At 35.8% G+C, this 24,357-nt stretch overlaps 1 protein-coding gene across 5 annotated transcripts in view; it reads left to right on the top strand.

The window, feature by feature from the left end:
- Positions 1–24,357, top strand: part of NUMB (NUMB endocytic adaptor protein) — a 72,224-nt gene that overhangs the window by 32,133 nt on the left and 15,734 nt on the right. For 3 of the 5 annotated variants that reach the window (XM_032228610.1, XM_032228589.1, XM_032228595.1), the window contains exons 2-4: positions 5,851–5,993; positions 18,274–18,348; positions 22,290–22,322. In XM_032228610.1, the coding sequence (XP_032084501.1) occupies positions 5,868–5,993; positions 18,274–18,348; positions 22,290–22,322 (234 nt within the window). In that variant the 5' untranslated portion in view covers positions 5,851–5,867. The remainder of the gene's footprint in view (positions 1–5,850; positions 5,994–18,273; positions 18,349–22,289; positions 22,323–24,357) is intronic. The other 2 variants (XM_032228619.1, XM_032228603.1) reach the window with 1 other exon arrangement.

The following is a 24,357-nucleotide window of genomic DNA, read 5'->3' as shown; positions in this document are numbered from 1 at the left end:
CATTGAAATTGCTTCTTGGGACTATCTTTACATCAAATATTTCCCTCTTAGCATATTGCAGGCTATTGATGGTTCTTCCTCCAATTTTAAAACCACACTCATCTCCTTCTAATCCACAATCTCTCCATATACTCTATATTCTGCATATAGGATAAAGTATACAGTATATATTGTATTCAGCAGCGGCCCCCAACCTTTGTGGACAGAGATTATTTTTGTGGAGCACAGGGTGTGTGGTTTCGTGTGCTGCCTGCATCCCACGGATGGGGCTTCTCTTGTTTGCGCGGCCCAGTTTTTGGCATGCTTTAGACTGGTGCCAGTCCACGGATCGGGGATTGCGGGACCACTGGTATACAGTATACAAACTTTTGCCAACCTAGAGCTAAACTACTTTGCCATATTACATTCAGATTGGGATTCCCTGAACCTTATATAGGTTTTACATGAGATTTTCCAGGCTTCCCATTTTTTTAAGTACAGGTAGTCCTCATTACAATGGCACTGAAAAAGTGACTTATTACCATTTTTCACACTTACAACTGTTGTGGCATCCCCATGGTCACCTGATCAAAATTCAGATGCTTGGCAATTGATTAAATTATATTTAATTGATTATATAAATTATATTTATGACAATTGCAGGGTCCCAGGGTCATGTCATCGCCTTTTGCAACATTCTGACAAGCAGAGTCAATGCGGGAAAACCCAATTCACTTAACAATTATATTAACAACTGCAGTGATTCACTTAACAACTGTGGGAAGAAAAGTCGTAAAATGAGGTAAACCTCACAAATGTTTCACTTAGCAACTGAAAGTTTAGGCTCAATTGTAGTCGCTGTATATCTCATAGCTTATGGTCAACACACTGCAAGGCCTTTCTGTAATGAATGAACCACATGACTGGGGTTTTTTTTTTATATCCTTGAATTTCTCAATTATCCATTACACATCAGCAATCATGTATCTTGATCTACGACCCTTTATAAAGAAAGCCATCTTAAACATCTGATATTTCTTTTTCCATATAGATTTTTAATCTGCGTTGGATGATTCTAAACATTATTTTGCTAGCTTGTGAAATTAAGGATATTGTATGATAGTTTGCACACTCCGTTAAGTCTCTCTTCTTTGGTTATGGATATGTAGACGGACCTCCGCCACTGTAGTTGTCCAGATTTGCTGACATAGTTTGGTTAGAACCTTTATTGACTCTTCCTTCAGTTCTGAGAATTGCTGTTATGTAGAGTGATAAATCTGTTCACCCTGATTGCAGAAGAGAAATTATTTGCTTGCAACATGTTAAGCATCTGCAAAAATATGAGATTTGGGGAGTGTTTCTTCTTACGTTACGATTATATTATCACTTTTAGAGTATAGACAGCTTTCAGTGTGAAAATTGTGATATAAATATTTACCAGTATTGCATCCTTCCTGTGTTGTAAACTTCCTGTTATCAGTTCATGTAAGATTTTCCAGATGAGAACTGTTTAGAAATGAACAGCAAGTAGTGTTAATAATAATGGTATACTATATTGCAGAATTGTTTTTTTGTCAGATTCACATGTTATCATAAATTCATGATTTATGCTAGAATGTTTATTTTAGAAAAGAAGTAGAGCTGTGTATAGCTCTTGTTTCAATACAAACATGCTTTCTGTCCAATATTTTCTCAAGTGATAGTCTCGAATAATGACACAGACTAGATTCAGTATAATGAATAATTTAATTATGGCTTATTAAACCACTATTGGTTGCTTTTCAAAATCACCTAGTGTTTAAGAATCCTTAGATTTGGGAATGTATAGAAATTTTGATAATAAAATAAAAAGATATAAGATGTGGTTTAGAAACTAGCAAGTAGCTTCACACAAAATGCTAAACAAAATAAAATATATTACTGCAATGTATAAGGAACTAAGGATACGGAATTCCTTATGTCTATATTTTGATTTGCCAACGTCAGTAGTAATATTATATCTCTGGAGCTGGATGTTGTTTCCATTTCTAATTAGTGATTAAGTATTTAGTTTGCTTTCTGTTACTTTATCATGAGAAGAATTCTAGGCTTCTGAAGGAGCCAACATAGATCAACTTAGATCATGAAATTATAAGAGTTGCTTCTGAATGGTATTCCTGCCCTCCCAAAACTTAGATGTTCACTAGTAACACTATGAAAAATACATCAGGTAAAACAAACAACATTGCTGATAATATTTTCCAGAACAGTTGGCAAACACTGTTCTTTTAGCATGACCAACACATTTTGTATAAACAGTCCCAGGGCTATTCCAGTTTTGGTAGGGATTTGTTGATTGGTTTCACAAAAGTAGACCATTTAAATGTTTGTTCTGTAGGCTGAATTGTATTTTTTTTAAGTTGGAAAATAAAAAGCTGCTAGACACTATTATCCAAGTATAAATGTTTTCTCATGCTAGATGTAAATGCTGTAAATTTTAAGTACATTCTGTTTGCTTTTCCTGTTCGTATTTTCTGTTGAACTGTAAAAAATCAGAATTATGTGGGTTTGTGTTATAAGCTATACGTCCCATATTTACCATTAAATAGCAGATGTAGAAAAGAAGTGCACATCAGAGGCAAAATGAAATTTCTGATAAACTTTAGTGGTAGTTTGATTTAATCACAAATTTTAAATTGAATATATTCTTGCCAAAGTTTAGGAAAAGTAAAATAATTTCATGAATATACATTGTATATTGCCTGCTAAAATTAAGCATTTGAAAAGCTGTGGGATTTGCCTTTTAGTCATGCCAAGAAAGCAAACTGTACAGTTTGTAACTATATTTGTAATAAATGTGACTGAGCATTTGAATAGTACCAAAATTAAATACTGGGATCATGGCGATCCAGTATTTAAAATCATGTAAACATTTTTCTATTTGGTCACATTTATGTTATAATTTCAAATTAAAAAGATTATATTTCTGAATATATATATCAAAATACGTATAGATCTTGGGTTATAATTGACAAAGGCTATTTGGTACCGTATGTGGAAATGAATAGCTTCCATATATCAAGCTGTTGAATCTTTCTGGATTTTAGCTACATCTCTAAAATGATAACAATCTTAAGCAAAGATGGAAAAGAGTTCTCATGATGAAACCAACATATTATTAAGCTTCTAAATTTAGACTCCTGACATTTTGGGGACTGATGGAACATTAGGAATATTAAAAATATGTTAAGCATTACTACAAAAATATCTACTATGGTATGTCCTACCATTCACTCTAACTTCCTGATACTTTATGTACTATTTCTGTGTAGCTTTATTTTTTTTTTATTATATTTTCAAAGAAACTAATGGGGTGCAGCTACTCTATGTGTGCTCTCTAGCCAATTTGATACTGATCTTCTGAACCGATTAAATTTTTCCTCTTCTTCCAAAGGAGGCTTGAAATGAGTATTGTAAAAAGTCCACAATTTTCCAGCAGGTTTATTAATTCTACGTATAAATCAGCAAGCCCAGAGGCATGTAATTACAGTATGTGGATGAGTTCACAAACTAAATTTTTAAATCGTTGTCCAGGAGTTCTTTCAGCTTCACACATTTGCAGATAAACCCCAGTAAGAAGACTTAACAGTAGAAATATGAATGTGTGAAGCAGATGTCTATAGAAGCTACATTTATTTGACTAAAATGGATTTGATCTTTCACTTAAATTCCTGAAATTTTGCAGCATTTTCCTCTCTCCTTTCGTTGTTGCTATTCAGTTATTTGCCTGGTTTCAACTCTATGACTCAATGGATAACATTTTACCAAGGTTTTTTTTTCCTGAATAATTGTGACAATGTACAATCTTGGCTCATTCCTTTCCCTGTTTTGAACCACTTCATTGCTCTATAGTCCATTTTAACTATTCTTTGCCATCATAAAAATTCTTCAACAAGTAGATAAAATGGTATGGTATATATGTTTTTAAAGGTTGTACGAGTTTATTATACATTTGCCTCCTTTGCAGAGATAACACACTGCTGGGTTGTAAGTTTTCAGTAGTTTAAGATTCTAAGATGTTTTTCAAAACTACGAGTATCAAACCTGTTGTCCCTCATCTGATACTTGTATATTTAATTTATATTTCTAAAGTAAAGAACTTTGCAATAGTTGCTGTAAAGATGTTGCTATTACTTTCAATTCGTTTCGTCATTTTGGTTTCTGAGAAAGAATGTGTACTTTTAACACATAGTGCAATGTTAGGTTCTTTTCCATTGGTCCTTTTGGACAGATGTTATCCTTTAATTACTGTATTCCTTTCATGGGAGTCATTCCACCAGATTTCCATTAAAACATTTGCACTGAGAGATGAAGCTCAGCTTCTTTTCTTGCTTCCCATATTTTGAACATTGCTGTTTGGACAGTGAAGTTTATGTATTTTATGAGCCAGCATTCTTTCTGATTGCTCTTGAGTGGTTTAATAGGCTCTATTTAGCAACATTTCCATTTTCTGTAGTGCATAATTCGAAGGTCCTAAATTCAGAGTTTTTGTTCTATCTCAACAGGATTCAATAAAAACCCTCCTAATTAGTTTTGCTTTGTCTAAAGTACATGTTGGCTATTCTTTGTGAGGTGAAGCCCATTGTATATGAGCAAACTATCATTTTGTTCCTCAGGCAATGGTTCTAGGATCCAAATCTCTCCAGCTGCCACATTTTGCATAACTACCCTGTTTCCCTGAAAATAAGACCTCCTCGGATAATAAACCCAATCGGGCTTTTAAGCTCATGCGCTAAAATAAGCCCTCTCTCCAAAATAAGCCCTCCTCGAAAATATGGCAACACAGCAGCAGCCATCAGGTGACCATGCTTGCCACCTCCTGCACCTCAAAAATAATAAGATCTCCTCGAAAATAAGGCCAAGCGCTTATTTCGGGGGTCAAAAAAAATAACACCCTATCTTATTTTTGGGAAAACACGATAGTCTTTAATTTGCATCTTTCCTTCCTTCCTTCCTTCCTTCCTTCCTTCCTTCCTTCCTTCCCTCCCTCCCTCCCTCCTCCCTCCCTCCCTCCCTCCCTCCCTCCCTCCCTCCCTTCCTTCCTCTGGAATAGTAACTGGTGATAATACCATCTAAACCCCCAGAGTTTCAGCTTCCTTCCAAGATTTTACATATCTGTGATAATATGTTTATAGTTGTTATTTACAGAGCCAGTTTCATCTGTAGGGCTCTGAAAACTTCTTAAAATCTTGCTGTGCAGAATATCTTTTATATTTCTAGCTTCTAGTCCATAACTCTTACCCGCTGCATTGGCTCCTCTGTGTCTTCCTTCTAGAGAATTGCTTTCACAGTCCATTTCTCTGGTTGAGAAATTGCTTTCACTGTCCATTTCTCTTGTTGAGCCTTTTTTCCTTGAACTGACAAATCTTTGCCTTTTTCATCAAATCTGGTTGCTCTCTGCTGGACTCCCCCCACCCACAGGCACTTGCAAGCTCACATTTGCTGAAAGTATACCTGGGATTGTTTTTAGAAAGGAAGAAAAACATGCTACAAGTAATGCAGTTCATAATTGTACATTATGTTAATTGGTCCTCACTTTGTCTTTTTAGAGCACCACAAATGGGAAGATTTGTGTTTCTTTCCTTTCCTTTCTCTTTCTGTTACATTAGCCAGCTATATTCCTGACTTAAAAAGAAAAATTATTACGGACTCACCTGATGGATAAGTAAATTCCTGTTAGGTTCCCCTCTTTTCTTGCTTATTATTGTAAGTATAAAAGTAAGCTTATTCTTTGGACTAATCTGTATTAGATGTTTATTTGTAAATTATGATACCTTTAACTTTTTGTTCAAAAATAATGGAGAAACTGTTCTTTTTCTTTCTTTCTTGTAGGGCACAAAAATTGAGCAATGAATAAATTACGACAGAGCTTCAGGAGAAAGAAAGATGTCTACGTTCCTGAAGCCAGTAGACCACATCAATGGCAGACGGATGAAGAAGGGGTTCGAACTGGGAAATGCAGCTTCCCAGTTAAGGTAAATTAAGGTTCTCCATTCTTTTTGGGCTAGTAAGCACATTTGGATTTTTGAGAAAATGTCCGCATGGAAATATATTAGAAACATACGCAAACATGAAACCCCTTTCCCATATTTGTTTTTTTCCTTCCATCTTGTTTAATGTCTGCTGTCACCCCCAGTTTCCTAGAGCAGCTGTTGCTTTTTCTTTTATGAATTGAAAAAACAGCAGAAAGTAAACTGAGGGCTAAAGAGAGGAGACAAATGAGGAACAAATTTGTGAAGGTGTCTGTATTTATGTGTGCAAGAGTAAGTGTGAACATATACGAACAATACATAAGAAGTAAATAAGTGGGTGTGAGAATAGGGGGACCAAGAAGGAGAATTTTGTGTTTTTATGTGACTGTTTAAGGACATACCTCTGCCGCCTTCTTTCATTTCTAAGAATGTTTTGGATTCATACTTAGCTCTAGAGATTGTGCTGCTTTTCAAAAATCATTTATGTTCCTTTTTTAAAATAAAGAATAGGAAGATTTAGGACTTGCCAGGCACTGGGAATGTTCTGGCCCTGAGTTGCTATGTTGGAAGTGAATGAATATATATATATATATGTAGGTCTCTAGTTGTTCGGGTTTTCTCCCGCGTAGAATTGGAGATGTCTTGGCGACGTTTCGACGAAGTCACATTCGTCATCTTCAGGCTGCTGCTGACTACTTCAGGTTTGGTGTTTCCAGCACTACTCCTGGAAACACCAAACCTGAAGTAGTCAGCAGCAGCCTTAAGATGACGAATGTGACTTCGTCGAAACGTCGCCAAGACATCTCCAATTCTACGCGGGAGAAAACCCGAACAACTAGAGACCTACATACTAACACCCGCGAAAACCTCAGAAAACATATATATATATATATATATATATATATATATATATATATATATATATATATATATGTATTATGTATTATGTATTATGTATTATGTATTATATGTATATTATATATATATATATATATATATATATATATATATATATATATATATATATATATATATATATATATATATATATTTATTTTAAAGTCACAACCCCTGGTATGCCCAAGTATGGGAGGAAGGTCACACTTCCACTCTCTGTCATTAGGCTCGTCACAAGAGACCATCCAGACAGAAACCCAATATTTTTTACTGTTGCCTTTTTTGTTACATTTGTCTCCCTTTATTTATTTATCAGCATAAATATAACTATATATATATGGTTTATACATTGTATTAAGCCCCAATTTAATTAATCATGGTTTATTGGATGTAAAGCATAGCTGCCTAGGTTTGCACAATTCCATGGTGTAAACCACAATTTAAAAATCATGATGGTAGCTTCCCATAACATGTTTAAGGAAAACACAAATCAAATTATAGCTTAAAGCAGGAGTTCTTAGACTGTAAGTCATGACCCTCTCCCAGTAAATATAAGGTGGATCATGGATTCCTGGGTACCTGGAAAGGTTAAAAGCTGGGTGGAAGCTGTGAAGGAAGCTGCAGCACTTTCAGAACTATGATTCCTGGTTATGGCAGGAAGAAGGGAATCAGTGTCTTATGTGATACATAGCTGAAGAAAAGGAGAAGTACAATCTGGTTGCCATTTGCCTTGGAAGAAAATTAACACTCTGACTGGAATCTTCTGACAAGAAATCATCTGGATGAGAGTTTGCATGTTTTGTGGATTTAGCCAAAGTGCAAAATTGGTGATTCCAAACTTTGGTAGTTGGAAGGATTGAAAAACAGGCAAGGAATAGAGCATCTGCGGAACCTACTATGATAAAGAAAACATGCTTCCAAGACCCCACCAGGTGATATTGTTTTACTGAGAGGACCTGGAGAGCATGCCCAGTCTGCCATATTCAGTATGAATATTGAAGGTAACATGCCACATGCTATGTAGGGCTTTAAAGGTGACATCTGACATTTTGAATTGTACCCAGAAAGCTGCTCGGAAGCTGGTGCAGCTCTCACACGGCAGTGGTATTACATGGGCATATCAGGAGGTCTCCACTGCTAACTCTACTGCTGCATTCTGGACTAGCTGTGGATTCCAAATGATCTTCAAGGGCAGCCCTGTGTAGAATGCATTACAATAGTCCTATTGGAAGGTAACTTAGGAATGAGTAACTTTGAACAGTGCACCTCAAACTAGGAAAAGGCTCAACTTGTGCACAAAATGTATTTGTGTAAAAGCTTTCCTGACTATGGATGCTACCTGTTTTTAGAGCTGAGCCATGAGTAGAATAGAATCTCTAGATTGTGCACCAGCTGACTGATGAATTATCAGTCCAACCAGATGGAGGTCACTAGATACGGGAGACTCTAAAACTCACAGCCTCTCAGATTTCTCAGGGTTGAGCTGAAGCCAAGTTATTTAATCTAGACCAATGTAGCCTTCAGGCACTAGGAAAGCACCTCAGTGACATCACTTGGGCACCCTGGGGCAGATATATACAGCCAAGTATTATCAGTATACAGATGGTACTTTACCCTGTGCAAATGAATCATCACATCCAACATTTTTATTAGATGTGAGAAGAAAGTTGAGCCCTGATTCATCCCATAAAGCAGGGGTCTACACTAGATCTCTCCCCTACCTACCAACACTGACTGGAATGGCCTTGGATGAAGAACCATTGAAAAATTTCCTTCCACTCCAAGTTCCATCAGCTGGCTACCATGATTAATGGTATTAAAAGCTGCTGATGGATCAAATAGGGCCAAGATGGAAGTGTACCACTCTCATCCTGGGCCTGTAAAAGCTCATCCACAACCGTGATTAATGCCACCTTGATATTGTGTCCCAATCTGAAGCCTGACCAGTGAATCCAAATTATCAATTTGAAGAAGCTGTAGCCTACCACCTTCTCAACAATATTCTTCAAGAAGAGAAAATTGGACACAGGATGAAAATTGTCCAGCACTGCTGTGTCCAGTGATGAGCTGTAGAGAAGGAGAAAGAACACTGTCTCCTTCAAAGCAGGTGCCACTGTTCCTTCTTCCAAAGAAGCATTCTGGATCCAGAATGAATTATCATACTGGAAAGCTTATTTTGTAAGCCTATTAATTGAAACACTGTTAACCTTCTGCCATGTTCAGAGGGTACTTTAATAAAAATGTTCCTATCTATTAAATAAATGTTCTCCAGATTGCTAGGATTATAAAAGCTTCTGCATTTCTTTCATGTTAGTCAGAAATATATAGTTTTACATAAAAAGTTAATTATAGAAAATTGCTAACAAAGGCAGAAAGTGTGATTCACACTAAAGAGTGATAAAAATATATATACTTATTCTGTTTTCCACAGGGAGTCCATCTTCTCTGTGAGTAAACTCTTCATATGCCTAGTGTCTTGAAATAATTTCTGATAAACAGAAGTAAGCTTTACATTATGTTTCTAACCCTGTTTTGTTTTTGGTTTCTGTGGCATTTTGATTTCTTCAGATGGGAGGAAGGAAAAAATGGTTGCATGAAAGGAAGCAATTTTAAAAGGATGCGAAGGGAGAGTACATTTCATAACAACCTAAAACAAACTGGGCTGATAGAAACCAGGTTTTATAGTCACCAACCTCCTTCCCATAGCCCACTACTGGTCTGTGGCGTGCATGTGCACATCTCCACTTGCACAAGCACAGGGTGAGTGTGTGCTCATGCACATGGAGCTGCGCTCATGTGTGCATGCTTGCTGTCCACTCACATGTAACCATCCATTCCCCCCCTCACCAGGCTACAAAGCTGGAAACCTTGGTGAACTCTGTGCTAGGGGACATTTTAGTAATACTCTGATTCTAAATTAAGCAAAAACGCAGGAGTTTTAAAAATACTTCATATCTTTTACTGGATTTAGGAATTATATATATATATATATATATACTCTGCATTTGCACATAACGCCAAACCAGGCTTTCTTGTAACTGTGGTTTCTGGAACTGTTCCGACCTAGGCTTCCTGAGACAGTAAAAATAACATGCTGAGTCCCCCAAACCCTTGTTTTATTTCAACGGCTGTGAATTATGTTCACTCACAGCCCTTAATGAATCACAAATAGTTTGTAAAGAGTCCAACAGAAGTCTGCTACAGTCTTTCAAGATAAGGCTGATAAGCACCCACCTTTATCTCCCTTGAAACGCTGCCAAAGACCTACTTGCCAATTAGCTTTGTAAGGCCAAATGGAGCCCAGAGTCAAAATGGAACTTCAAAGTTTAAACCGACCAGAACGAACAAAGTTGCTTCCTGAAAAGGCTCACATACCTTTACTCCTCCTTTATGTCTTATGGGAGGGGCCAATCATCTCCAAGCCTTACTCCCGAGTTGCCCCTTTTGTTTTAACTGGTCTTGCCTTCTGGCAGCTCTGTATGCGTGCACTGGGAACAGGTTCCCCCTGTTTCTCTGCCTCGCTGATGTCCAACTCTGGAGGCTCCGGAGGCAGCACATAATTCCCAGATGGCCCGACCCCCTCTCTGCCCCTAATGCAGAGCCCTCAACCGAGCCTTCCCCAGACTCCAGGACTGGTCCATGTTCCTCCCCAACCTCCTCATTGTCTGACTTTACTGCCAGTTCCGCAGGCCGCCAACGGACCACAACAGGAACAAGCAAGAGTCAGTCTTGCAGGCAGACAAAATAGTCATGGATTGTTTTTTTTTTTTTAAGTAATCTTTATTAGTTATACATTTTTAAAGAGTAAAACATACAAATACAAATACAATTTTAAACATACATGGATTGTTTTCTAATTCCTGCTAAATTTCCACTGTTGCTTTTATTGTAATCTAGGTAGCACCTCTATTGTGCGAGTTGGTTTAACCTTTAAAGCCTTTTATGGCATAGGACTTGCTCTTCCTAAAAACATCTACCTATCATATGAGATTGGATAGGGCGGGCACTTTCCTAGATCCATCCTTCGAATGTTGCCATTTTATGGGACCTAGGAAGCTTGCCTTTTCTGTGGCAGCCCCATCTCCCTGAGATTCGTCAGCCTCCCCCCACCCACTCTTTTAACATTCTGAAAAGCACTTAAGGCTTGACTTTTTCCTCAAGCACTGGGTTAAGGTGAGCTTCGTGAAATTACCTGTTGTGGGCTTCATGGTAAAGTTTAGCTACGGTGCCACGTTTTTGGTTTTAATATTTTTATTGTACATGGATATCTCTTATCTCTTGATTGTGAGCCATCCAAAGTTGGTACAACATGGTGGTCCTGTTTGATTATAAATTACTTTCCAGTATTTGTGTTTGTGGGTTTCTTTTAATGACAGATTCATTCACCTATCTGCATCTCCTTTTGTAAGAGTATTATATATTTGTACTTTCCTAAGTGCTTTCTTTTCATTTCTGTGAAATGAATAAGGCAAATATGGGTTTTAATATTTGGGGATAAGAAAGTGCAGCTTAAAAAGAGTTCTATTTTGGCTGCTATTGGATTACATGACTATAGACAGGCAAGGGCAGAGACAATCGTAATTCAGGATCCTACACTGAAATACAGCAATGCATGGTTAAAACTAGGATGTATAAGCCATGGTTTAACATTGGGGCTTTTTCTCAGAGAAACTATGATACTTCATCTGAGACAGATCACATTAAAATGAAATTACCAGCTCACCATTTGATACAAATCTGATTAAGGTATAAACTAAATGTTGTAAATAAATATGTATATTCTCCCAATGTTTGGAATGGTTTCTTTTGTGAAACCACAAAGCATTTTATGAAGATGAATTTAGATTATTCGTAGGTTTTGAAGAGGCATGAGAAAAGACAGACATAGTTGAACAAAGTACTTGTGTTTATTTTCCTTTTGCAAGTAAAAATGCTTTCACATCTGTATCTACATTTTGCCCTGTAGTAAGTCTTTGTTCAAGAGTGTTATAAAATAGCTTTGAGTAAGGCTGAAAATTCTAAAATGTCTAATGGTAATTTTAATCCACATAGACAACTGTATCTAGAGATTAATTTTGTAGTCCCAACTCCGATGCTTTCTTGTTAAATATCACCTGCTTATTCTTTGCCTTGATACAGATTAGAGATATAAAGCACTTTGAATATGAAGCCAAAAGGGTACTTTAGAGTCAGCATAGGTGCACATGCCCCATCTATCAGTGCTTCTGTAAAGAAATAATGTCTTTTCCCAGCCTTTCACAGTAATGGCATGATGCAATGAAAAGTTGTGTTTGAGTTAAGGAGAGGCTGACAGCATGCCCTTGGCCATTTCTATGTTGGTTTCTTCAAAGGCATATTTTCCTGGGATTGTGTTGCTACTATGGGAACCAGAAAAATATGCAGTTTCTTTAAGGGGGGGACCCATAGACGTAGCATGCACAATCAAGACCCCTTCAGAGCACCTTTTTGGCTTTGATTGTAAAGATCCTTAGTTCATACATTGCTTTAAAACCATACTATAAGTCATTAGTTTTGTTTTGTCACTAAGATTTGTACAAATCATGGTTTAAGAACTTGCAGGTTTCATTGATTCAATAAAAATAGCTAAAACAAATCTTAGATTAATGTAGATTAATGTGAACTCGAACTATTGTGGTTTGAATGCTTGATAAAGAATATTCTTAAAAAGCTAGTTTTGTCAGCTTTTTGAACAATTATTAGAATTCTTTGTTTTCCCAAAGTGATATTTATCTTCACTTTCCTTTTAATAGTTTTACTTCATCAAATCAAATTTGGATTCTTCACAACATATTTATGATGATTGCTGTTTCCCAGAGGTCATATGATCACCTTTTGCGTCCTTTTGACAAGCAAAGTCAGTGGGGAAGCCAGATTCACTTTACAACTGTGTTACTAAATAAACACCTGCAGGCATTCACTTAAGGAACTGTGGCAAGAAAAGTCGTAAAATGGGGCAAAATTCACATAACAACTGTCTCACTTTGCAACAGAAATGTTGTGATCATAGGCTGAAGACTACCTATGCTCACTTTATGTTTCATACCTGATTTCGTGTAACGAGAGTTGACTTAAGTTGACTCAGTAGCATTGTAGGGAGAACGTGCTAAAAAAGATTAAGAACTGATACTGAGGTTTTCATTTGTGGCAGAAGTCTCATTTTCCCCTCTCTTCTACCATTGTGTTTTATTTGTTTTATAAGAGCCAAGGTGGCGCAGTGGTTAAATGCAGCACTGCAGGCTACTGCTAGATCAGCAGGTCAGTGGTTCAAATCTCACCGGCTCAGGGTTGACTCAGCCTTCCATCCTTCCGAGGTGGGTAAAATGAGGACCCAGATTGTTGGGGGCAATATGCTGACTCTCTGTAAACCGCTTAGAGAGGCCTGAAAGGCCTATGAAGCGGTATATAAGTCTACTGCTATTGCTATTATTTAGCATTTTTGAGAAGCTTCATTGGTTCATAAAAAAGATTTATGTAAATAAGCTTTTAAGGAGTGTTGCAATGAACTCTGTTCTAGAGACTTTAAAAGTGTAACAATAATTAGAATCACAAACCCATGTGGCCTCAAATAAAGTATGAAAGTTAGTTTGCAGTGTTTAAATAGCAGGAAGAAGTCTTATAATAAATAAACGTAAGAGTCTGGTTGAACTGAAGAAAATAAAAACTACATAAATCACGAGACTGGCCAGGAAGGATTTTAAGTAAGACAGGGAAAGAATGATTATAATGGTGTTTTTAAAACATATTAAAACAGAAAATTGGTTTAAGACAGCAGTTCTATTCATTAGTAAGATACAAATGAAATACTTGAAATTCTGGAAAGAAAAGGTTTTAAGTTCCTTTCTTTGAATTTGTGGAATAGTATAGAGTCCGCTGCAGCGTTCAATATGCAACTCAATTTTGCTGGGCATCTTTTTAAAGTGACTGATGGACGAATTCAACCTCTAAAACTGTGTTCTTCTCTTGTTCCTACACCGGTTTGCTGAGCTTTAGTTTTGAAGTGTTATGCTTGCCAATTGTTCTTCAGGCAAACTGGTGAAATGTAAACACTACTGATTATGGTTGACTTGATTGGAAAATACTCAATTTCCTGAATTGATTGGGTATAAATTTAAATTACTTACAAGTATATAAGTTGGATCTGTATATCCAACTGTCTTTTCCATTTTTCTTGGGTAAGGAATATGCAGGAGGAGTTCTATTTCCTCAAGTTTAAAAAAAGTATACTCCTTTAATTTTCTGACATTAGTGTCAATGTCTTGCCGTACTATAATGCCTCGGTAATAATTTTTTCTAACAGCTCTATTTAGTTCTTGTGTAACTACTGAATATCGATTAATAAGCCAAGTCAAGACAACCCTGACGTCCGTATTTTTCTATTTCCTGGTAGAAACACCTAGTATTTGTGTACTGTACTGCCTTTGTTTTTCACAGTCGAGAGTTGTCTGTCCAAGAGTTCATTAAAGCAAAAAAAGGCAAGGAGTATTTGCAGTGGAAGATTTGCAATAAGCCTGAGAAACAGCCTGTCAGAAGGCAGTAGCCAAGAAAGATCAAAAGTCAGGGAAGATTTTGAAACGTTCTTAAACCCTGTATTCTCTTTGACTTTCCTTTTGTAACAAATACCGATTGCTAGTCAGGAAGCTGTTTAAAACTATTAAAATGTCAACTGTACATGGAGACCTCATAATTTTGCAACTTTTTCAGGGTAAGTAGCATTTTTCTGGAAGGACTTGAATATGCATAAAGAATTTACTTCCAGGGAAAGTGCATTCTTTCCCTTGGCAAGTTATTTTAGCTATTCTTATAGTGCAACAATAATATTTTAGCTGCCTTTAATCTAAGCGACATAGCTGGAGTTTTATCTCTGTTCAAAAGAATGATTTTGAATAAGCATACAGCATTGCAGGTGTTTAGTTCTGGATTTTTTTGTTTTAAAACATGAATATTTCAACCAGTGTGATAGCCAGTGTGGGACTAGCCTCAAGGAGACCTGGGCTCAGCCATTGAAGTCTACTTGGTGACCCTAAGCTGTCAGATGCTCTCAACTCAATCTACGTTACATGATTTACAAAGGAGATAATACTATGTATGCTGTTCTGTGGCATTGTCTATGGAAATTCTCATTCATCCAGGTCATGGTTGTCCCAAAGGTGCTTTTTCAAAAGGCAACCGGACTTTCTTTGTTTTGCTTGAAGATGCTTTACTTCTCATCGAATGTGTGATGAACCATTGTAATAATTTATTAAAGTTGTATGCTGACTGGCTGTCAATGAATTTGGGTGGCTCATAACAATCAAAGAAATTACAATAAAATCACGAAAACATAAAATATGATAAAAGATGGTAAGTGTGACAGATCAGACTGAGTGACACCCTGAAGCCAGGGTGTCACTCTCCCTCACTAAAGGCCCAGGTAAAGAACTTAATTCTTCATAGTTCTTCTAAACAAAAGCAGGATGTGATCTATTTGGATCTTGGGAGGAACCGTATCCGAAAGGGCAGATGCTGCTATAGAAAAGTTGCACTTCCAGGGTCCCGATACATTATATTATTTAATTGAAGAAACCCAAAATGTGCCAATTCTGGAGAATCATAAATGGCCAGGCAGATGCTATGGGAGACAAGTGTCTCTCAAATAGTCTATGCCCTCAAGTAATCAGACCATATTTATAGGTAACAACCAGCACCTTGAATTGCACCTGGAAGAAAATTAGCAACCAATACAGCTCAGAAAGCAGTTTTTTTGCGCCACTGCATTCAGGAACAGTTAACACTTCCAAGTGATCTTCAAGGGCAGCTCCCTCTAGATCACATTGCATGAGGTGACTAAAGCATGATTGACTGACTGACTGAAGGATCCTCAACCTAAGAAAGGGTACACTTGTCGGAGTTGGGTAAAGGCTTTCCTGGCAACAGCTGCCAACAGTTTTTCAAGCAAGAGCTGTGAGTCAAGAAGACACACAGATCAGGTACCAACATTGAAAGGGGAAGTACAACATTGAAGGCCAAAGATGGAATATTCCCAGATCTAGACCCAGATATCCATAGCTGCTAATTGAAATTAATTGGTTATGACTTATGTAATGATCCCTGTTTTCTAGATTTTTTTTATAAAAGTGGTAATAAGAGCACAGCCAGGTGACACAGCTGTGGCCAATGATGAAATTATATATGTTCATGGTGCATAGTAATTTTGATGTGCCAGCTAGGCACATAGTTGTTATGGTGACGACGTTAGAAAACTCTTTATAGTATGTGATTGATTGATTGATTGATTGATTGACTAACTGATTATGACATAAAATCAGTCTTGATTCTTGGCAATGCGAGTGGTTGAACCATACAGAATGATGTATTCTTAGTCAGCCTTCAGAATAGCTAACTGTGAACTACTCTGAAGATTAATTTTTTTCAATCGTATAAAAAGGAATTTCTTGTAAGTTTGCATTGATATCAGATAACATGTCAGACAATAAGCACTCAAGGTGATTCTAGCAGATTGCATTGAAACTAAATTTTCCAAGCACATATTAAGGATGTGGAATTGAAACTGGAAAGGGTTGCATAGACTGTGACTCCAATCTCTTGTTCTCTTCAGGAATTTAAATGAAAGCATCTCTGATAGATTGCTGACTGAACACATCCAGTGACGTAGAACCCACCATCTTCCAGTTAATTGATTCTGTTGCCAAAAATACTACTATAGCTAGAATTTTCTTCTAACATTCACTCAAAAGCTGTCTTTACATTATACCTAGCTTACATATATTTCAATCTTGAAAGGTGGAAAACAGATCTTGATGATTTGTTGGTGTTGTTTCAACTGTTGGAAAAGTACTATCAGTATTTTCTTCTCTTCTTAAAATTGAATACTCTACCTATGATCACAGTTTCTGTTGCTAAGCAAGACTGTTGTTAAGTGTATTTTGTTCCATTTTAAGCTACAGTTGTTAGGTTTTCTTGCCACAGTTAATTAAGAAAATCACTGCAGTTGTTAAGTTAGTAAAACAGTTGTTAAGTAAATCTGACTTCCTCATTGACTTTGCTTGTCAGAAGATCACATGACCCAGCAAACGTCATAAATATCAGTTAGTTGCCAAGCAGCTGAATTTTGATCACATGACCATAGAAATGCTGCAATGGTTGTAAGTGTAAAAATGGGTAACTTTTTTCAGTGTCATTGTAATTTCAGAGGGTCACTAAACTAATGACTATAAATCAAGGACTATCTGTATAGTCCAATTCTTCCAGTACAATTCAAAAGAGATATTGGCTCATCCCCAGTCTTTCTTTGAACCTGTTCTATTTCTCTGAATACTTTTTTCCTGGGTGGAGGTTGGACTAGAAACCTTCAAGGTACCTTCCAACTCTTGTCATTCTATTATGTTTAATGTGTTGTACCTGAGAAATAGGCAGTGTTTAAAGTGAAATCTGAGCAGTATAAAACAAAATGAAATATTCATAGAATCCTTTTGAATTTTCAATATCTCTACATAAATGTAATGTAAATATGATCTGTTTCCCATAAAAAATATTAAAACTAGATAAAGGTAACCTAATTAAACAAATGAATCAAAAACATTATACCTGTTCGTTGATATATTCAAGAAAATGATCCAAAGCGATATATTGGTGTGGGGCAAAAGTATGGATTTTTCTAGGATTATCAGTTCTTTCTAAGGGGAAATTAGAACCAGGTGTTGAGGTCAATGAGATGATAATTAGATGCAAGTGTGTGAGATCCTGCCTTATTTAAAGAACAGAATTCTGGTCTGATCTTCACAACATAGGTATGTGGAAGTGTGTCATGACTCGAAATAGGAGGACCTTGCATTTTACAAAATATGCATTCCAGCATAAAACTCTTATCTGTGAAATATAACCTTGGTAATGTTATGGTTTGGGCTTTTTTGCTGCTTCTGGATCAGGACAGATTGCCAACATGGATGGAACTATGCATTCTGAATTGTTACAGCAATTCTACAGAAAAATGTCAGGATATATGTACTTGAACTGAAGCTCAAAAGGAACTGGGACACACAGTAAGAAAACAAGCACACAAGCGAGACCAAAGAATGGTTAAAGCCAAAGAAAATCAATGTTTTGAAATGGGCAAGTCAAAGTCTTGCCCTTAATCTTTTGGTCACTTCATGTGAGGAAGGCCTCCAACATCCCTGAGTTAAAGCTATTCTGTAAGGAGGAAGGGTTCTGTTTTTGCTTACAGGCCTCACTGTTTCTTGATGTTTTGCAGTATTATGTAAGTTTACTTTGAAATTTTGAATTGTTGAATCTGGATAACTAGATACAGGTCAATTGGTCTGTACAAGATCTTTTAATATAATATCTTTTTCTTCCCTTTCATTATCAGTATCTGGGACACGTAGAAGTGGATGAATCCAGAGGAATGCATATATGTGAAGATGCTGTGAAAAGACTAAAATCTGTATGTATACTAATCTATTTTATATGTTTCCAGCTTCAGATTGCCATGCCTTTTTTTCCAAAAGCAGATCATTATTTATTAAAATAATAAAAGTATTGCATATTATTACTGAGGAATTGCAGTATAGCTTAGGAAGATTGTTGAAACAATGGTCCTGGATTGTAATAGCTATCTGACACCTTAACTAATACTGAGAAACTTTGATTTTCAATGTTGAAATGTTGAAGTATGATGTATCTATTGTCCTTGAGCTCATTATTTTTATAGTAAAAGCATCTTAGCTATTTGGAATAATTATGTATCTAAGCATACACCAACATTACACATACAGTACACACACACACACACACACACACACACACACAGAGGTTTCCAGAGGTTTCAGAGGTTTTCAGTTAAACAGCTGACATTTGGTTCATAGAGCAGTTTTCATTCGCAACATCTGTTTTCACTTATGTATGAAGAAATTGAGGGGGAAAGGATGGGATGAAGATTGAAGTCCAGATTCCTCACTAATAAAAACAGCATATGCCATAATGGTCTTACAACTGGTGTTGTTAGCTTTTGCTGTTTACTATTACATTCTTCTGGAACAGCAGCCTAGATTCTAAAACTAAGCAGCACAGAAAATTTGTTTATAGAAACTACATGCAGGACAATTTAAAATACAATAATTTTAGAAAGACACATTTGTTGGGTGACCTCAAATTCAGACTTTCTGAATAAAACTCAGTTGTAGAAGTTAATGTCATCTGAATTTTTCAGTTGTGTTTCTCTTGACTAAGTTACAAGATGCCATTACTACTCTTAACATATTTTCACCTAATATTTGCAATATCTCAGAGTAGAAAGATATTTTTTTAACTGCTAAATATTTTCTAAACACTTGTACGAAATTGAGCCCATGCAGCTTTTAAAAAACATTGATCCGTAATGCTAATTTTAACGATTTTCCACCCTTGAAGTCCTTTTTTCTCAAACCATATTTTACTAATTATTGAAAGAGGCTTCTAATGTTAAATGGGCATCCAGTAGTACATTGCTTTTGTCACATAGATTAGTTTGTTAAAAACATATCTGAAATGCAGTTTCATAGAGTGAACTCCCATTTTAACCTGATGTATTTCCTTAGGCTTTCTAAAGTTCTGAAATATTCCATGTTGGGGAAGGCAGCAGTAGAGCCTAATTTTCTTAAAACACTCTTTAAGCCATTTAGAGGTGGTTGAGTCTAGATTTTCTTTTTAAATGTAGCCATGTTATGTTGACACAACACACCGAACTGTGAATAGCCACACCCTTTTTTCTGTACTGTTTTAGACATTTTAATGCCTGTTTCTTGCTTTCAGTTGGTGCATTCTCTGGATTTTGATAATTAGTGTACAACAAAAAATTACATGGAACATTTTTACCACTCCAAAAGATATACTCTGTTTTCTTTTTCTAGGGATACTCATTCCTGCTTTTCCTTTTACATAGGGGAAAAACATATCCAAGCTCAGTTAAACTAAAGAGAATGGGAATCTTTTTGTTATTACCTATTCCGTTATGAGGCATTTCATTACTTCTATTTTCAATTGTATTTTGAATTGCATGCATTGGTATTCAGCATTGTAAAGTTACAGTTAAATGGAATGCTTGCTTGGAAATACAATTAAATCATTTTTAACACTGTATTGTGCTAACTGCTTAAATGTTGGTCTACATTGAATTCTGTTGGCACGAAAAACATGTCAGACATTTTGTCAAAACAGTGAATAAAATTTGAAAGGACATGATGGCATGGTCTTGCAAGTAATAACCATTGTTAATAGACAACCTAACATATAGGAGAGAAACTGTAGAATGATTGATTCTGACAGTAGGGAGGGATGTGATATTAGATGCTGTTTAGCTGCTAAGTGGGAATCTTTTTTCGACTTGGTCTCTCCCAATCTGTTCATGACCGCAGCTTCCAAAATTCCCAACACATCTTTATAGTTCCTTCATACTTTTTAATTTAGCTAAAGTTGTCTTTAGTGTTGATGTTCTAACATGTCAGGCTTTTGTTTGTAAGTATGATACATTTGTTAATATATGTTCTTGTTTTAGCAGGTACGAGAAACATAGTTTTATTGTATTTAAAATATTAGTGGTGTTTCTGAATATTAACTTCCATAGCTATTCTAAATCCACTTTGCATGCTCTCCACCAATACTGTCTCTGGATCATCTCAATTTTTTCTATGTTAACATTTTCTAAAAATGAAACTAATTATAGTCTCCCACACAAGATAGCTTCTGGTGTACCCTCTGAAAGATGATTATATTGATATTTAATGCTTAACTTGGCAGTGTGACAGTCATTTTTAAAAACTATGTAGCTTTATGTTCTTATTATTCTCAACAATTATTTGGGAATCCTGTAAGGTTGTACTGCAATAATAAGCTACTTTGATCACTGAAGCATGGTATCTGTTATATATTTTTTCCATTATGTGTTCTGTCTGTGTCAGCAAGAAAATAACTATGATGATTGAAAGAAATCCATTGTTGATTGTACAAGGGCCTAAACTATAAACATCAGAGAAATCCATAGGCATGTGACAGATATGGGAACATTTAGAGAAAAAAATGACAACTTGCAGATTTCTAAGATGGGGAAAAATACTCAATTGCAATAGCACATCATATTGATGGAGAGGTTTTTTCCTAACTATCATGAACCTATGAATTTGGAAGGCTATGATCGTACGAATAAAAATATTTCATATGCCATACCAATGATTATTACATGAGCATGTTAAATTCTTGTTTCTTCCATACCTTATTAATTATTTTAAGAAAAATACATTGAGGCTTTTATTTGTGATTAAAACAGGTAAATAGCTCTAAAATAAGCTTCATGTAAAATGTATACTAAGTCTACCAAATTTAATTGCATATCAAATTGTAACATCCATTTATTTAACTGGGCATGTTAAATACACATTGCATATTACGTCTGCAAACTGGAATTTGGATAATATTGAATAATAAATATAGTAGAGAGGAGATAAATTGTGCTGTGTAAATGGTGATGTTGGGTTTCAGCTTTCTAGCCAGTACTGGCAAAAAGAAATGAAGGTTGTCATTCAGAACATCTGGAACAGTGCTTTTCAATCTTCCCACTTTAAGCTATGTGGACTTCAACTCCCAGCTGCTCTGGTTACAGAATTCTGGGAGTTGAACTCCACACAACTTAAAGTTGCAAAAGTTGCTATTCCAGTTTTTAGTAGATTACTCATTTTCCTTGACAGTTTCTGAAAGAAAATTTACAGAAAGAATAATTTGTGTGATGTTAACAGGCATTTAGTGTGAAGCCTTTTTAGAAAAAAACATTTAGATTCTACTGAGCAAGCCTTGGCATAAAGATGCTCTACATTTTTGCCAGATCAGCTTTAGAAATATGAATTGAGAATAACCAGATGAGTATATAGGCTTGAACACTTTTAAAGAGCAATTCGCCCCCCCACCTTAGCAATATTCATGCTGTTTGATCTCTGTTAATATTTCCAGTTTTCAAAATGTCATACATTAATCTGTGTGTTCCAAATCATCATCACCCAGTTTGAAACGAGTCCTTGTCTGCTGCCAAGTTTGGCTTGTAACCCTACTAAAAGCTAAGGGAACAAACAAAAATGAAGCAAACATTTTGCATGAAATTGGATCTGATTATTCTTCCCCCCCCCTCTTTCCACTGATTTCAGAGCTATAGCCTGTCCTAATAAAAGTCCATGTAAAGCCTTTTATATGCATTTTCATGGGACTTTTCACATCTGCCTGTCACATCCACTATGGATAACTCTTAAGCATTCCCTATTTTCCTTCAATCCCCATTTTTATATGTATATGTTGGTTTGAAACCTTGGGACACTTTAGCTACCTACAGTAATAGCATTCGACTTGTCCCCCCTGTTCCTCCAGGAAAGGAAGTTCTTCAAAGGCTTCTTTGGAAAAGTAAGTTTAATGATTCATTGTCTTTGTGCTGTAAGGAGTTACATCCATAGTATAGCATTGTGATATGTATGACATCCTACAAAATGGATGGCAATAAAGCCTGTCTTGGGAGCTTGTAAAAGGTTCTCCATTCATCCCTCCCTCAAAGGTCTCACATTATCATAGATTCTGGTCAAGCTAGAATCTTTTGGGCTACATTAGGGTTATATTTATAACTTACATTCAGTAAAAAGTAATTTTAGAATTAATGAATGATTCACTTACTGTTCAAGAGTGCTGATGTTTCCAGCTCTTCTGAGTGTATGCATTTACATTTTCCATCCTGTCTTTTCATAAGGTGGCCATCAGGGTAATTTAAGTGCATTATTATAATTTTAGAAAAAATAATTATTGAAACAAAGAAAAAAAAGGAATGTCAGACACAGTGCAGCAAAATTAACAGTATCAAAGAATGGTGATATTAGTTCTACATTGCATCACATTTAGAGGTGTAATACCACAAATAGAATGAGATATAGTCACAAAACTCTTGATTCAGTGGCTAAACCAGACAAAACCATAGAGTGACAGACATCAAAAGATGAACTCTGATGCTCAGTTCAGTAAGCAGAAAAGTTCAGAAGACAGGGTTGAAACCAGTTCATTGAAATTACAATGAAAAAGTATTGGGCCAAAGATTGATTAATTATTTTTTTGCATGGATTTTGCATGGAACTCTTTAGCTTTTGAAAATAAGAAATCGAAGTTTAAAAAAGTTTGCTTTTCCATACATAAATTCAAATAGATTCTCTGAAATAAACCTGATGCCCTTCTATGACTAAAAGTGTTTCCTTTCTTTCATTGCACCTTATTTGTGGTTAAGTAACTTTTCTTAACATCTGTTGTGACTACTATACTCTACTATAAAGTTGTAATCCCTTCTTGGAATGGGAAATTTTACCTTAGCAGTAGGACACTTTTAGATATTCAACTGACTTCACATAATTATTTTGTAATCCTTAATAACCCTCTCTATATGAAAGTCCAATTTTATCCTTATTTTGCAGATAGAAGCCATGATTGCTTGCTTAATGCTACTTTAATTAAATATGACAGAAGTGAAGTTTGAAGGGAAGATAGCATGATTCCCAGTTTAGTATTTTTATAACTACAAAAATCAAAGCAATCCAATATTTGAAGCTTAAGCTTTGGCATGATTCATGATGAAGACACTTTACTACATAATTAGATGAAAAATCATAGTACAATTATGGCCAAAAAGGCAGAATATAAATGGAAAAATTAAATCTTTTTGATAAATCTGTATGCTATGATGTATATGACAATCTTTTACTATACATGTTTAGTCTTAGGCTAAATTTTAAAGCTGTAAATAGGTTCACAGTAGCTCTAAAGATGTACACTAGGTGAAAAAGCAAATGAAACAACTATTGAATATTCTTTTTTACTGCAGTGAAAAAGTATCAAATTAACAATATTTTAGTCACTGATCTGCCAAGTTATATAAGCTGAGAACTTAGCAAAGCATACCATATAAAAATATGGCTGAAATAACCTTAGCTGTATTTAATGTATTGTTACGTAAGCAAATTAGGTTATACAATACAGGACAGAAGGTGAAAACTGCCACAATCACTAAGCATATTATCTGTGAGAAATATATTTCTCTACAAATGCAGATAATCAAACTGTTCTTTTCTTTTGGAGCTGTGCTTCCCACTATCATTTCTGGTACGTTCCTTATTATAATTTGTATTTGTGAAGATTTCTAAAAGACCAGTCTTGTATTGGATTTATATATTTATTTCAATTTCTGTAGCTGCCCACCTCATATATATGATTTTGGAGAGTTTACAACAAGTAAAACAATAGATGACAGCATAAAAACAATTCACCAATGTGTTACATCACTCACAGAAAGCTTCCAGTCAGTAAATGCGATGGAGGGACTATGTACTTCCTTGTGCACTTTAAGGAAAGGCAGGATAAAAATGTACATAATCTGAAAAGACCATTGGTATTTCTGGAAGGATGG

Source organism: Thamnophis elegans, chromosome 1, assembly GCF_009769535.1.
Source record: "Thamnophis elegans isolate rThaEle1 chromosome 1, rThaEle1.pri, whole genome shotgun sequence".
In the NCBI taxonomy this organism is placed as follows: domain Eukaryota; kingdom Metazoa; phylum Chordata; class Lepidosauria; order Squamata; family Colubridae; genus Thamnophis; species Thamnophis elegans.
This window is presented reverse-complemented; position numbering and strand designations above follow the sequence as displayed.